The sequence below is a fragment of the Mangifera indica genome, chromosome 20, assembly GCF_011075055.1.
Source record: "Mangifera indica cultivar Alphonso chromosome 20, CATAS_Mindica_2.1, whole genome shotgun sequence".
Taxonomy (NCBI): Eukaryota; Viridiplantae; Streptophyta; class Magnoliopsida; order Sapindales; family Anacardiaceae; genus Mangifera; species Mangifera indica.
Genome location: NC_058156.1, coordinates 1,308,184 through 1,323,708, shown reverse-complemented (window position 1 = coordinate 1,323,708; position 15,525 = coordinate 1,308,184). Strand labels below are relative to the sequence as shown.

Genomic DNA, 15,525 nt, shown 5'->3' with positions numbered 1-15,525 from the left:
ATCACTGGCTCGTCTCGAACAGTCTCTCAACTCTCTCCTCTGCCTTCTTCAGAAATTTAAATTCACGTTTGTTCACCTACTTTGCTCTCACTTCAATTTTCTCAAATTTTAATTTTTTTTAAGTTATTTTTCTCACTATCGAATTCCAATCATGCCCGGCTTAGTCTCCGTCAAGACTCCGCCGGACATTGCCGCTCCCCGGATCTCCGTACCAGAGATCCGACCAGAACAGCCAGCACCCACTACTCCACTTCCCCGCCCCAAGCCTCCCTCTCCTTCTGCTTCTTCCCGATCGAAGCTGCACAGCCCCAGCCCGGCCCAAACCCGATCCGGGAACAAGAAGCCTCCTCCTGACGTCAACGACGCCTCGCTCGACAACCCGGATCTTGGTCCTTTCCTTTTGAAACTCGCACGTGACACAATTGCTTCTGGAGAAGGTCCCACCAAGGCCTTGGACTATGCCATCCGAGCTTCGAAGTCGTTCGAGCGATGTGCCGAGGCCGAAGCCGAGCCGAGCCTGGACTACGCTATGAGCTTGCACGTACTGGCTGCAATTTATTGTAGTCTCGGAAAGTTTGACGAAGCTGTACCGGTTTTGGAGCAGGCGATTTCGGTGCCGGACACGGCCCGTGGCGCGGATCACGCGCTGGCGAAATTCTCGGGTTACATGCAATTGGGTGACACGTATTCCATGTTGGGTCAAGTGGATCGGTCCATTGGCTGTTACGAGGAAGGCTTAAAAATTCAGATCGAGTCTTTGGGAGACACGGATCCCAGAGTTGGGGAAACTTGCAGGTATTTATTTATTTTTATTTTTAAAAATTTCTATTTGTTAGATATTTATTGAACTGAACTTGAGAAATCCCTTTAATTTGACACGATTATATCTAGGAAAATTTGGGAGATTTTAGATTGTGAAATTTGAGTCAGTGTTATCTTTTGAACTTGTTCCTAAATATCGGATTTCTGTTTTTAGAAAATGAAAAAGTGAACTGTTTTACTATCTTTGAGGAAATAAATGTTGACAATCAGTTAGGTGGAACATTTATCATGTGTTTGGATCTTGGAAACCATATGCAAAGTTTTCATTTCATTATTGAATTTCTATAAATAAGCTTGCTGCTCTTATAAACGTGTTTGTCTTTCCTAAATTTGTGCCTACATGACTGAAGATGGCTGGATTATTGAGTTAGTGACCAATATATTATCTTGTTTTTGGAAATGGCAGATACTTGGCTGAGGCTCATGTTCAGGCAATGCAGTTTGATAAAGCTGAAGAATTGTGCAAGAGAACTCTTGAAATTCATCGTGCTCATAGCGAGCCAGCATCTCTTGAAGAGGCAGCCGACCGCCGACTGATGGCTCTCATATGTGAGGCCAAGGGAGATTATGAAGCAGCCCTTGAGCACCTTGTCTTGGCAAGTATGGCAATGATTGCGAATGGACAAGATAATGAGGTTGCTGCTATTGATGTTAGCATTGGAAACATATACCTGTCTCTATGTCGCTTTGATGAGGCAGTTTTCTCATACCAGAAGGCACTCACTGTTTTCAAATCTTCAAAGGGTGACAATCATCCTTCAGTAGCCTCCGTCTTTGTACGTCTGGCTGACCTGTACCACAAGACTGGAAAGCTGCGTGAGTCAAAATCCTATTGTGAAAATGCACTGAGGATATATGCAAAACCTGTGCCTGGAACTACAAGTGAAGAGATTGCGGGTGGGTTGACAGAAATTTCTGCCATTTATGAGTCTGTGGATGAGCCTGAGGAGGCACTAAAACTCTTGCAGAAGGCAATGAAGTTATTGGAGGATAAACCAGGGCAGCAAAGCACTATAGCTGGAATCGAAGCTCGGATGGGAGTAATGTATTACATGGTTGGGAGGTATGAAGAAGCTAGGAACTCTTTTGAGAGTGCTGTAGCAAAACTTAGATCAAGTGGGGAGAAGAAGTCAGCCTTCTTTGGGGTTGTATTGAACCAGATGGGATTGGCTTGTGTACAGTTGTTCAAGATAGATGAGGCTGCTGAGTTGTTCGAAGAAGCAAGGTTGATACTGGAACAGGAGTGTGGAACATGTCACCAGGATACTCTTGGATTATATAGCAATCTTGCTGCTACATATGATGCTATGGGGAGGTAATATATCACTGAAAACTATTCTGCTTTTTGTTGAGTTGTCTGGACTACCAATATTAAATATATTGATTGGATTTGTCCTAGCTTGTATCATTTGTAATTAATTTAATTTAATAGCTTCATGGTGAGGATTGTATAAGTATCTTACAGCGTCACTAAAAATGTGGCAAAGCTGAATCTCTTAGTTCACTACATATTCAGCAGCAGGACACAATCTGCTGAAAGGTCATTACTTTTTCATGGTGGAGTTCTAGAAGGATTGGACCCAGCAGAAAACTTTATTTCTTCATGAGTTGCCTCTGCTAGACAGTTTGAATAATACAATGATATGTTTGTACAAGTTGCATTGGACTGGACTTCTTGTTTTACTTCTTCACTTCTGGTATGGATGTATCCTCATGTCATCAGTATGGCTGATGCATGAATTGTCCTGGCTTTTTATATATTACCTAAAAAGAGAGTTTCTCTAAGGATGTCATAATTCATAAATATCAAGAGAGCTTGATTTGGAGTGATGCTCAGATGTAAATGTTGTATTTTGAAAATTGGTGTCATATGGAACGTGATTCTTTTTGGTGTATACATTTCACCTTGTAGAAATGGAGGGATTATGGTTTGGAATGCAGAGTTATTCTATGTGTTTGACTTGTTAATCTGTTTGTTATTCAGTTGCTCAAGGTTAGAATTCAAATACCTATCTGATGTTGAACCTTATTTGATGAAATAACTGCAGAGTAGATGATGCCATTGAGATCTTGGAGCATGTTCTCAAATTAAGAGAAGAAAAGCTGGGAATTGCGAATCCTGATTTTGAGGATGAAAAGAAGAGGCTAGCTGAGCTCCTAAAAGAAGCTGGCAGGGCCCGTAATAGAAAAGCAAAATCACTCAAAAATCTCATTGATCCGAATTCAAGGAGGACAAAGAAAGAGGCGACAAAGAGATGGCCAGGCTTGGGTTTTAGGAATTGAACATATGCAAATCATCCCTATCAATTCACTCTCAGACACACACGATTTGTAATGTAGAAGATCATGTATAGTGTCAATCATCAAAGTTGTAAGTCGGTGAGGTTTACTGATTTCCAAGCTTTGATATCTGCATTTGTTTTTCATTTTCTTGTTGAATATCTGTGTTGTGCCTTTGAAATTATTGGCTGAAAAGAACATTCATCTGAGTGAATAAATTTGAGAAGAATGTTTTGATCTCTATGTTTCCTCTGCTCAGATGTATATATTAGCACGTGCCTTAAACTTTACCATTTAGACTGCCAAAATGAGTGTGATATATGATTGCATTATCAGAGCAGAAGTGAGATGTTCGAATATAACCCTGCAAAGTAAACAAAAAGCACAGGGTAAATTAAGGTTTTACAAGCATAACAAAGGTTGAACTCAAGTATTCTCCTTACAAGTTTTATTACTCTGCCAGTTTTGCTAATCTTTAAAGTCTGAAAAAATTATCTGGAAGATTGTCATGCATGCATCTTTATATCTTTAGTTTCAGCTGTTGCAATGAAACAGAACATATTTTATGCAATTTCTATATATTATAACCAGAAACTTTCATTTGGTTAGGTAATTTTACCTGCAAAACTATGGCTTTCAGGCTTAGAATAAGCAGTGACTGGTTCAAGTTTCAGTTTTGATGGAACTTTGTCTTGACAATCATGTACTACAATTCCCCAGATAGAATAAAAAACTTGGCATGGCTTCATTAGAGTCTCTTGCTTTATCACCCTTTTGATGACATAAAGTTCTCCAAAGCAGCTCCCAAGGGTAACTTAACTGAACAAAAAAGTAAAAGCCTTAAGTATAAGGGTATGAGTTCAAATCCCCCCAATACAACAATGACAAATGAGTAAAATGTCAAATGTAAGAATCAAATATTCTAAAACTGTCATTCACACCTATATACCAACACTGATAAGTATAGAGGATTTTCATTATCGAACAGCAACGGTTCTGATGTCGAATTAACACGTTAAGGTTATTGGTTGGCTATCGCCCGAAGGCAGCCACCCACCACAAACAAACGGCAACTAATTTGTCGAAGAAATACCAGTGAGCTGTTGACCAAATAAAATCATCCCAGTCACTCCTACCTTCTTCAACTCTCCCCGGTACCTCCACCGGAATGGTGCAACGGTGCGATTCCTTCCCAATACCTTCTGTAACTCTTTCTTCTCCTTCTCCAATCTTCATCTCGATTGTTACCGGAAATTCCCACCTTCTTCAGTTATTCCCAATACCTCCACTGAGAAGAAAATGAGTAAAGTTGAAATGGTTGGAGTTCAACATTTGTGAATGTTTTTTAGAGCATTGTACATCAATTGAAAATGAAAGAAGAAAACCATTGCATCAATATGAGACATTATTGATGGTAAAGACGTCTTTCCGCAATCGTCAATCTCTGATGTTGGTTTGTGTTGTTTTTTTCATTGGGTCCATTTTTAGACTTTTAGTGGTGGCAATGGTCGTGTGTGGTGGTGTTGGTGACCGTGTGCGGTGATATTGATGGTGGAGGAGAAGAGGATTACAGGCAAAAGGTGAAGGAATTGTAAATGAGTTGCAAAACAGTAAAAGATATTTTTATTTTTTACCTTGATAAGGTTATTTTCACCTTTTTCGTATTTTTGCCTTAAAATATAATTCAATTTATTAATAGAACCCAACAAAAAGAGGGAATTTATCGATTTTCAATTTTAAGGGTTTGGTTTTCAATTACTTATAAGATCATTTTAGTAATTTATTTTTTATTATTTATATTATCTTGTTTTATTTATCAATAATAAATATTATAGTAATCTTCTATTATTGATACTAATATAATATTTATAGTGGTAATCTGATTAACATCTTCATATAAAATATTATAATTATATTTTTATTTATTAATTTTTTATGATAAAAATAATTTTATTTTTTTATTAATATAAGAAATATTTTAAAATAATTATATCCAAAGATATTTAAGTAAAATAATTTATTAATATTTTTTTATTACCTTTAATCAAATACAATAATTATTTATACTTATCAAATTTTATAAAATATAATAATTGTTTATACGTAGTAACCTTTCAAGTAATTTATCTTCAAAGTAATCTTTAAATTTTGTTAATGAAACATTGGCCAAAGGACTATTTCCCACCCAAGGTATGTTGTAATCTCATGTTTTCACCCTTTATCTTTGATAATATCAAATACTCACCCATGAGCAGTTAAAGTTAACGACGGTAAGGGTAAAATTATCATTTTCTCTATAATATTAAAAATAAACTAATTGCCCTCCTAAATTTTAAAAACTAAAAGTTTTCCCCAGCCTAAGTTTTAAAAAATGATAGTTTCACCTTAGGTTTCGTTTTGAAATCTCTGGTGCCATCTCCGACTCCATTGCCAGCGGCCCCTCCCTCCCGAAGCATCCTCTCCTTCCGACAGTCTCTTTCATCCTATTTAAACGTCCGATCGACTTCAGAGAAACTGTGGAAGATGAAGAACTTCATCGGGGAAGACGAACTTCGTCTTCTCAGACGAAGACGAAGCTGGGAAGATGATCGTCTTCCCAGACGAAGACAACATCGTTTTCCCCAACGAGTTCTTCGTTTGAGAACGACTTCTCCAGTGCTGATCGAGCGTCCAAATGAGAGAAAAGAGACCACCGGAAGGAGAGGATGCTTTGGGAGGGAGAGGCCACCGACAATGGAGTTGAAGATGATGCCAGAGATTTCAAAACGAAACCTTAGGGTGAGACTATCATTTTTTAAAACTTAAGCTGGGAGAAACTTTTAGTTTTTAAAATTTAGAGGGGGTAAAAAGAGATAAAATTTTAAGGATTAGGATTCCGTTAAGTTTAACTGCTCATGGATGGGTATTTGGTATTATCAAAGTTAATAGAAAAAAACTTGAGAATGTAGCATACCTTAGGTGGGAAATAGTCCTCTGGCCTAAAACATTATCCAAACTATATACCTCCTCAAGGTAAAGACTTGTCGTTTCAGAATAGTCGAGGTAAGAAATAGTCGTTCTTCCGGCAAACTTGATTAATTTAACATGCCCACACCCCAAACTCTACATGGTATATTTCCTTATCTATAAAGACATGAACGCTCTCTTCAATTTTATAAAACCACAAATCCCCCTTCCTTTCACCAGGAGTCTAGTTTTCTTTTTCTTCTTTCTTCCTCTTATCTTCTTTAGTTCTCGGTTATGGTTTCTGCAGCAGTGAACAGTGCTCAAAATGTAATTGGTATCATAGGTGGGGTTAATTACTTTAATACTTGTTGCTCCTTTGAACAAACATATATAGTTCAGCTTCTTCACAATTTCTGCCCGGTTCATGGTCTTGATTCTACGTAATTTAGTTGGCTCCAAATGATTCATATGCAACGTTCTAGGTCAAACAATGACATCCAATTTTTATCATCCGCATTGATGCTTTCATCATGTTTATTTGCTGGGAACATCATCGCACTGTTTCTGTTCTTATCACTGGTGTAAGTTTCAGATAAAACTCCTTTTTTCAGTATGGTTGAGCACTGCACTCTGATTTTTTATTCAATAAAACTATGCATATCTATTTTGAGTATATAAATGAATACATATTTAATATATGTTATCATATGATTAAGAAATTTTGAATTAAGAATAAAACAATATCCAATCACCTAATAACACATATAAATATACACTAATTTTTGAATTCAAAATGAGTATATATAGTATTACAAGAAGAGCATTAGTGGATACTCTTTTTCAGTAAAAATATGATGATTAATCATTTCGTAGATGAAGAAATTAAATATGATAGTGAAGAAGGGTTTTGTGGACTTTAATTTGGGAAATTGAAAATTTTAGCCGTATTTTAATCTATGTATACATATATGTTACTCATTTTAAAACTTAAACAAATATACTACAACAGTAATTTACTTTTCTAAAATATCCCTTTTGAAATGACATATGCATAGATTCTTTCTTTTTCTCTCTTCTTCTTCAGCTTTTAAGTGAAGACTCATACAAAGAAATTCTAACTTTTTTTCTCTGCAACTTTAAAACTGTATTGTGAAAAAATAAAACAAGTGCTCCAGAATAGAGTCAGTGCTTCAAAAACAAAAGAAATAAGAAAAAAACTAAAAAGTGAAACGAATTTACGATTAAGAATTCTTTGAAATAAGAATATAAAACAAAAAGAGCAATCTACAAAACTCGACCATATTCACTTTATACCTTATATTAGACCCTAATTATTAGAATGATAAAAAAAGATCATTTAATAGAGTTTAACTGAAAGAAATAAAGAATTGACGTTTAATTAGAAAAAAAAGTTACTCATTATTACTAAAAAAAAAGAAAAATAAAAAACAAGTTTAAAAAGGGTTGGCGTGACGCCGACGCCAACCCTTCAACCTTGTATTAAAAAAGGTTGGCCTTAAAATAAAAAGGGCTAACCCTTTTAAAATAAAAAGGGTTGGCGAAAGGATTGGGGGTTCTGGCGTGACGTCAATCCTTTTAATTGCCAACCCTTTTTCATTTTAGAGGTGCCAACCTTTTTAAAAATTTGTACTGTCATAAATAATTTTTTTAAAAATCTCAAATGTTTCAAAATAGAATAATGTATTAACATGATGTTGAATAATACATCAAGATAGAATAATACATTTTTATATTTTCAATATATATATGAATAAATAATATATCAATATAAAATATTATAATGAATATATATGCATAATTCATTGACATAAATAATGCATTTACTTTAATAATTTATCGACAAGCAGAGGAGAATATATTCCTCATGCTCTCTTTCTTACCTTTCACGTGGAAGTTTTGTTTGCTTCCATATATATGTGCAAGTTTTGACAATTTTTTTTTGCCAAAAGTGTTTGGTTGTTTGCTTCCATATTTTCTTTAAAAGTATTTGATTTCGTATAGATCATCAGATTGTTTTCTCGTTTACGAAGAAAATTCAGCAAACAGTTTCATTGAACATCGATACTATCAACAAGATTAGTGTCAAATCATACCAATACTTGTATAAAACGATTTGGTGAACTCAAGTTTAAGGATCACATGTACATTCGTTCACTCATAGAATATATTTCATAAACACTAGAACAATCATCCATGTGAAAATCCTCTTAACGAGTTTATCTGGTCAACACGTCTATCATGTGCACCCATATGTTGTGTTAAACTGTCAATGAACAACTTTAACATATGAATTTTATCATCATCTTTCAATGCGGTTGTTTAACATTATGATAATTCTATCAATATTATTTGTATCCTTGGTTATGATAATATCACAATTACAGACTTTTTAAGAACGACACTTAATGTGCACATATAGTCTTTACGATCAATTGTTATGCATTGAACCCTTTATCACGATTCAACTATTATTAGGACAACTATCTGAATTACAAGTAGAATTTAAGATAATGAAATTAATATCATATTTATTAATTAAAATAATAATAATGATTATAATAAATTATATCAATGATGATTGACTTTAAGAGACTATCCCTTTTCATTTTTTTATTTCAAATAAAAATAGTCCGACAAGAAAATGTCATTTTATTATGGCCAAAGGACTGTTTCCCACTTAAGGTATGCTGTTTTCTCAAGTTTTCCCCTGTTAATTTTGAAAATCCTATTATCCATCTGTGATCGGTTAAAATTAATGGTTTCAAGAGTAAAATTGTCATTTTGTCTATATTATTAAAAATAAACTTAAATTTTATTTTGTTTTTCCCCCTAAACCCTAAAAACTAACAATTTTTCCTAACCCAAGTTTTAAAAAATAGCACTTTCCCCCTTAGGGTTTTCAATTTTTGAGAGTTAGTTTTCCGGTGTCGTTTCTTCCTCTCTGGCGACCACCAAGCGACGTTTCTTCCTCTCTGGCGACCACCAAGCGACGTTTCTTCCTCTCCTGCATGGCCTCCTTCCAGCTGTTGTCCTGAGCGCGGTTGTCGACGAAGACTCCTCGTTGATGTAAAGTCTTCGTTGTCAATAAAGACCTCGTCTTCGTTTCTGGACGAAGACGATTCGTCTTCGTCGATGATCGCGACCAGGACAACTGTCAGAAGGAGGTTATGCCGAAGAGGAAGAAACGTCGCCTGGAGGTCATCGGAGAGGAAGAAATGACACCGGAAAACTAACTCTCAAAAATTGAAAACTCTAAGGGGGAAAATGTTGTTTTTTAAAACTTGAGTTAGAGAAAATTGTTAGTTTTTAGGGTTTAGAGGGGAAAATGAGATAAATTTTTTAGAGATTAGGGTTTTGTTAATTTTAACAGTTCATGGGTGGGTAAATTTCAAAGTTAATGAGAAAAAACTTGAGAAAACCGTGTATTTTGGGTGGGAAATAGTCCTTTGGCGTTTTATCATTATGAATATGATAATTTATAAGTGCATAGACGTTATGATTGGCTTTAAAGTATCAATTCTAACATGATGAACTCGAACATTGGTCATGTTAGCGTAGTTGAACGTTCAAGAAAAGAATGGCAGGGTAGTTGGGAAGTCAAAAGTAACACAAGGACAAAAGAGTTGTATTAAAGCTGCTGAAAAAGGTGAAAATTTACATTTGACTTTTAAAACTGTTCATTTCTTCTATTTTATTGAACGCTGGAAGGAGAAAATTTGGGCATTAAACATCAGAAAAAGATGAGGATCGAGCTTCAATACAAAACTGGAAAGACAAAAGCCTAACATACAGAATGGTTTTTATTTGCACCTTGTTCAAGTAAATTCAAAGATTAAAATAGCTAGCAGGTAAACAACTTAAAATAAAATATGTTTAAATCAATCTGGTGGAAGTGCAATAGCAAGCAGCTACTCCCTTTGGGAAAATGAAGTTCTATATCATATTTGCAATAACTTCTGACCTTATATAACACTAATTTTCTATTTCAACAGCACAGATTAAGTGCAGTCCACAACAAGTCTGATGCCTGTGGCAATTACATCTCCAACTCAAAGACAAAATCAATAAAACAATGACAATTTTTTTATGATACAACCCAATCGGTAGCATGAGTGAAATAGATTGAAGGACCTACTTCAAGTGTACAAAAGAAATCCAACTCAGAAAAAGAGTATTGACACACCCATTGTGAAGCATCCTGCAGCCACCCAAGGGCTCAACCGTTCACCTGTTTCAAATAAAAAAATAAAAGTCATCTACATATGTCAGAATATTTGATATTATAAGCTAGTCCTTGAAACTGAAATTCTTATGGTGGAGAAATTTCTTAAAATAAAGAGGTCATTCCAAGATTTGAATGTAAGGGCTTCTGCTTTTTCAACAATTTTATCATTACACCAGATACTGAGCAAGGAAAAGACTAGCAATAAACTTTAGACGCATATTTATAATATAAATGAGAGAGTATACTTTGTTTGTGGCAGCCAACAACTAAAAAGTCAGTACACCTGGCTTGTGAAACATAAGTGTCCTTCTATGCCATTTTCTATGTATCAAACAAGAAATATAGAGAATCTATTTCTAAATTACATGTGGCAAATTCATCCTCCCAGAGTTTGTAGTGGTTGGATATGGTACAGATTTTTCACTTTCAGCTAAGTCATATTAAATGGAAGAAGTTCCATGCAAAAGATCTCAATTTCCATCAATGATATATCGACTTCATTTTGAAGAGTAGCATGGCTGAAGGTCTTCAGTAATGTCTCTATCATTAACAAAGGACAAAGCAAAAGAATCATAGAGCATTGAATCTACAATTAATCATGTAGTCATCTCAGCAAAAGCTCAATAAGCCTACCTATTCTTGCTGCCTTCCAAAAGAATCCCCGAAACCTGCCACAAGAAACACCCCATAAAAAGTGCAACTTGGTTTCAAGGAAACAAAAGCATAGATATTCAGAAGGCAAAATTTACACAATTTCTAACACAATTGTAACCTCAAAGCCGATAAACTACAATACAATATTCCAAAACAATAGATCAAGAACCAACTACTTCTTCTTTGTTACCTTCCTGGTACAGGTCGATCCATAATCTCCAGAAAAAAATCAAAATTTCAAAGACAAACAAAAATAACGATAGAAAATTTTGGATTCTCATTAAAATGATAACGGATTATGGCAAGGTTTGCAATGGAAGATTCAAATTAATCATAAAAATTATACGCTGCCATTCTGCTCCACGGTTTCATATATTTGATATATATATTCAAAATCAAACCAATCAAATTCAATCTGACATCCAATAAGTGATGCTGAACTGAAAAACACAATAAAAGCAAAGCATTGATTAAAAAAACTAGAAAAATAACAAAAGTTACGAACCCAGTTTTCTGTTCGAGGATAGTGGGAAATTGCATCTTCAAATAAGTGCAAGTGCAAATCACGAGCAGCACTACCGTCAAAAACGAATGAAAATTAAAAAGTGCCGACTGTTTCAAAGAAAAAGAGGTTTTAATTTTCTGTTAATATATGAAATAATAACTATAGTAAATCTACAGATGAAATTTCCATTACCATTTGATTGATTGATTCGGGCTGGCTGTTATTCAACTGATTGTTCTTTCTTCGGTTGAGGTAGCTGCGTTTTCTCTTTCTAGATTTACGGAGACGAGAACGCATAACAATCATATCAACCACGAAAACGGTGTCGTTGTTTTCCATTTCCTATTAAGTGAACTTCTTCACTAAGATAACATTTTTTTCTTATAGTCAAGTAAATATTACAACCCTTTCCGATATTGATCTTGTCAATTCAGGCTCCATTTAGTGTCAATCTTCTCTTTTGCAGCTTTTCCTTACACCGATCTTGTCATTTTTAACTCTTGTGAATATCGGTTTTATCATTTTCAACTCTATTGCATGTTGATCTCCTTTTTGACAATCTCTCAATATTGATATCGTCATTTACAACTCATTCTCACATAGATTTTATCATTTTCAACAACTCATTTCCTGCAATTGATTTAATGGTTCACTCGCGGCTAGACGTGACTTTCCTAATTGAATTATAGTTCAAAGCACTCCAATGGCTAGCCACTGGACTGTCACATGGAACCATTGCTGCCTTCGAATTCCAATCTGAACTAATTGAACCGATCGGTCCACTCCAAATTTTAAAACCATGGTTACAATACATCCCCTAAAATTACAATTTTTTCTTATCTCTAAACAATGTTTTTATCAAATGAATCAAACATTAATCTGAATTGTGCTTGGGTTAGGTTTTTTCGATTCAATTTTACTTTGGGCTAGATTCAAGTTGAAAGTATTCTAAACCGAAACCCGAAATGATATGATATGAGTACAGCCCAAAGACAACAATTGCCCGGTCTACAAATGGGTCACCGAGTCCTCAAAGCTAACATATATCTACATGCAACATGTCTCATTCTCAGAAACTCCATTCTTTCTTGGGTTTATTCAGTCTGGGAAGACATCGTGTGTTCTGTAGAAATCATCTGATTTGGATACCTGATTAAATATCATTTACTCATTGGCGTCTTTTCTGTTGTGGAGGGTATCCAGGCATCCCCATTCCTTGATCTTTTCTTCGTAACTGTTGTTGCTGTTGATGGACCTGGGTAGCGATACCCCGCTGCATAGGCATACCACCTGGATTCATTCCGCTTGCTGCTGCCTGAGAGGAGAAATTATATGTCATCATGGCCTGAGGTTGCATCCTTTGCATGCCAATTCCAGGCATTGGTCGAGGAACAGATCTATTTGAAACAGCATGAGGTCCCGCCATGTTCCCAGGGACAGCATTCGTAGTTGGCACTGGCTGCGGAGGTTGAAGGCTAGCTGTCCCTTCAAAATCTGTATTTGAGTCCACAGGACGAGTAGGATAATTCACAACTTTGTCCCCAGGCTGCGACGAAACCAGTGCATTACGCCCTGGTAGAGGTTCCATCTTAAAATATTCATGCTCCAGAGCTTGTGCAGCTGTTATACGCTTTCGGGGATCATATTCAAGCATCTTAGATAGAAGGTCATATGCCGGACTTTTTGGAGGGAGATGAACGACATTATAAAGTCCATTACTCTCATACTTGTGCGATTGAATATGCTGTGAATCTGATTGCCAGTGGGGAAGACTTGCAAGAGTTGGCCACTTTTCTGGTGTTGGATGCCCCAAGATCTTGAATATCTTATCAAGTTGATCAAGCTGGAAAGGGTTTTGAGTTGATTTGGCTTCTGCTCCTTGAAATAGAGGCTTCAAAGTCAAAAGCTCAGCAAAAATGCATCCGACAGCCCACATATCAACAGCACTTGTATAGTGTTTTGCCCCAAGAAGCAACTCAGGGGCACGATACCAAATGGTTACCACAACCCCATTTTCAGATAAGACCTTGAGAGGAGCTTGATAAATTCTTGCAAGTCCAAAATCTGCAATTTTTACAACCCCTTGTTCCTCTCCTTCACCCATAACCAAGATATTTGAGGGCTTAAGATCTCGATGTATTATCCAATTACTATGGAGATAATTTAGTCCATTTAGCAGCTGCCAGAGCAACGATTTCACAGTGTATTGATTGATGGTCTGATTAACTTTATCCCTGTGGTGTCTAATGATTTCATAGAGGTCATACTCAGCATAATCAAATGCCAGATACAGTGACATGTCAGCATGGTTAATGTGCACGTTGACAAGCTTCACTACATTCTCATGAGAAATCTCCCGAAGCAACATTATTTCACGGATGGCAGTGGGGGAGACACCATCACCATCTTTAGATTGCTTGAATTTCTTGATGGCAATTGATTTTCCACGATTTGTGGAAGATTTAATTCTTGCCAGAAATACAAGACCATAAGTGCCTTCACCAATCTTCCCTATAAGATTATAATGTTGCAGCCACTCTGGCTTTTCACCACTGTTGTTGTTGGAGGCACCTGAGCTGGTTATGACGCCTCTGCTGTTGGTGGTGTTGCCATCTCCCATGATTTCCACGCTACAGCATAAACCGTCAAAGACTTTCACATGGTTTGCTGCCACCACCTTTGGTGGCTATAGGCCTACTGAAGTTGACAGAAGCAAGAATGTAACACACACTAATGAAGATATCAAGGAACAAACACAGAAGCCAGAGAATCACAGACAACGTGGATAAGCGTAAGTTACAAATGTATTCACATTATCTGCAAAGAAAAATGCAGCAGTGCCATATATTCTACAGTACTTCGACCTCCAAAAATATGTTTTCACAGAATGGCTTAAAGGTTACAAAAAGTTTAAAAACTATACTTATCCATAGAAACAAGAAATGCCCTTATCACACAACTGCAGAAATATTGTGTATCCACTCAAATTACTGAGAGGCAAACTTACCAAATTAATAAGAGGCAAACTTATGTCCCCTGATTTTTTTCTCATTAATTTTGTACAACTAATGCAAATTAGAGCTCCTTTCCTCAATATATAACAAGACAAGATACACAGAAAATCGAGAAACACCAGCCTTTCTTTAGAAAACAAAGACAAACTCCTAAAGCACACCAATAACTAGGAAAATCCTTCGAAATATAATTGGGCATTGCTTAGTTTCCCGGTCCCGCGAAAATAGCAGCTCAATCAAACGATAGCTCAAAAGAGATGTTTCGTTAAGTGAAAAAACAAAAAATTTAAATAATTTCCTCAATTTACATAAGAGGACAGTGACGATGTAAATCACCATTAAACCCAACAGGAGAACCGCAAAAACCACACAATTATATCTGTAAAAAAATTCATAATATCGGATACCAGAAGCCCCAGATCCACCAATAAATGGATTATAAAACTCAATTACGCTAAACTAATCTGATAAAATCAAAGCAACGATCGAGCTAAAATTCGATAATTAGAACACAAAGAACCCTACAAAAATACAAAATTTTCCCCAAAAAAATAAAATTGTACCTCAAGAATACTTGCACACCAGGGAAGATTACACAAAGCTAGGAGAATCTGACTGCGATATATATATGGAAACTTTTGGTAAGTTCCCGGCTGCAGACTTTGTCTCTCTTTTGCTTTCCCCTTTTGGTTTTAAACAATAGAGATATTGAATATTTTAGCTTTTTTTTAACCATGTATATACTCATTCAATTAATAAAAATACCATAACGGTATTCATCGATATCACTTATACAGAGATTCTCTCTCTTTTTTATAGTCTCTCTAACAAAAAAAAAAACCTTATAATTCTAAAAAATAATCAAAATAAATACATATAATTAAATAATAAATCTCGTGAAAGGAATTTAGTAAAAGTAATCACTAACCATTATAAAATATTCATATAAACAAAAAGGAGAAAGAGATGAAAATTATCAAATTTATTTAAAAAATTCGTATTTTTTGTAAAGATTTTACAATAAAATCATCCAAATTCAAGTCCTTATATTTTGTATT

General features: G+C 35.5%; 3 protein-coding genes across 5 annotated transcripts; 1 reads left to right on the top strand and 2 right to left on the bottom strand.

Moving 5' to 3' along the window:
• On the top strand, positions 1 to 3,345 carry LOC123204695 (protein KINESIN LIGHT CHAIN-RELATED 1-like). The gene is made up of 3 exons (XM_044621488.1): positions 1 to 795; positions 1,229 to 2,137; positions 2,871 to 3,345. Exons 1-3 carry the CDS (start codon positions 152 to 154, stop codon positions 3,103 to 3,105), a joined length of 1,788 nt encoding a protein of 595 aa, XP_044477423.1. The 5' UTR covers positions 1 to 151; the 3' UTR covers positions 3,106 to 3,345.
• A 6,640-nt stretch (positions 3,346 to 9,985) lies between these two features.
• LOC123204694 (protein kish) lies at positions 9,986 to 11,975 on the bottom strand. Of its 2 annotated transcripts, none has more exons than XM_044621487.1 (4): positions 11,646 to 11,942; positions 11,454 to 11,560; positions 10,928 to 10,962; positions 9,986 to 10,297 (listed from the first exon to the last, which is right to left on the bottom strand). In XM_044621487.1, exons 1-4 carry the CDS (start codon positions 11,790 to 11,792, stop codon positions 10,230 to 10,232), a joined length of 357 nt encoding a protein of 118 aa, XP_044477422.1. In that variant the 5' UTR covers positions 11,793 to 11,942; the 3' UTR covers positions 9,986 to 10,229. The 2 variants fall into 2 exon arrangements, with proteins under 2 accessions (XP_044477422.1, XP_044477421.1); XM_044621486.1 differs by lacking the exon at positions 9,986 to 10,297 and adding an exon at positions 10,497 to 10,834 and having other exon boundaries at positions 11,646 to 11,975.
• A 409-nt stretch (positions 11,976 to 12,384) lies between these two features.
• On the bottom strand, positions 12,385 to 15,183 carry LOC123204693 (cyclin-dependent kinase E-1-like). 2 transcript variants are annotated; one of them, XM_044621484.1, is made up of 2 exons: positions 15,031 to 15,183; positions 12,385 to 14,150 (listed from the first exon to the last, which is right to left on the bottom strand). In XM_044621484.1, the coding sequence occupies exon 2, from the start codon at positions 14,071 to 14,073 to the stop codon at positions 12,622 to 12,624; it is 1,452 nt and encodes a 483-aa protein (XP_044477419.1). In that variant the 5' UTR covers positions 14,074 to 14,150; positions 15,031 to 15,183; the 3' UTR covers positions 12,385 to 12,621. The 2 variants fall into 2 exon arrangements, with proteins under 2 accessions (XP_044477419.1, XP_044477420.1); XM_044621485.1 differs by having other exon boundaries at positions 12,385 to 14,147; positions 15,031 to 15,181.
• Between the last annotated feature and the right edge of the window lie 342 nt (positions 15,184 to 15,525).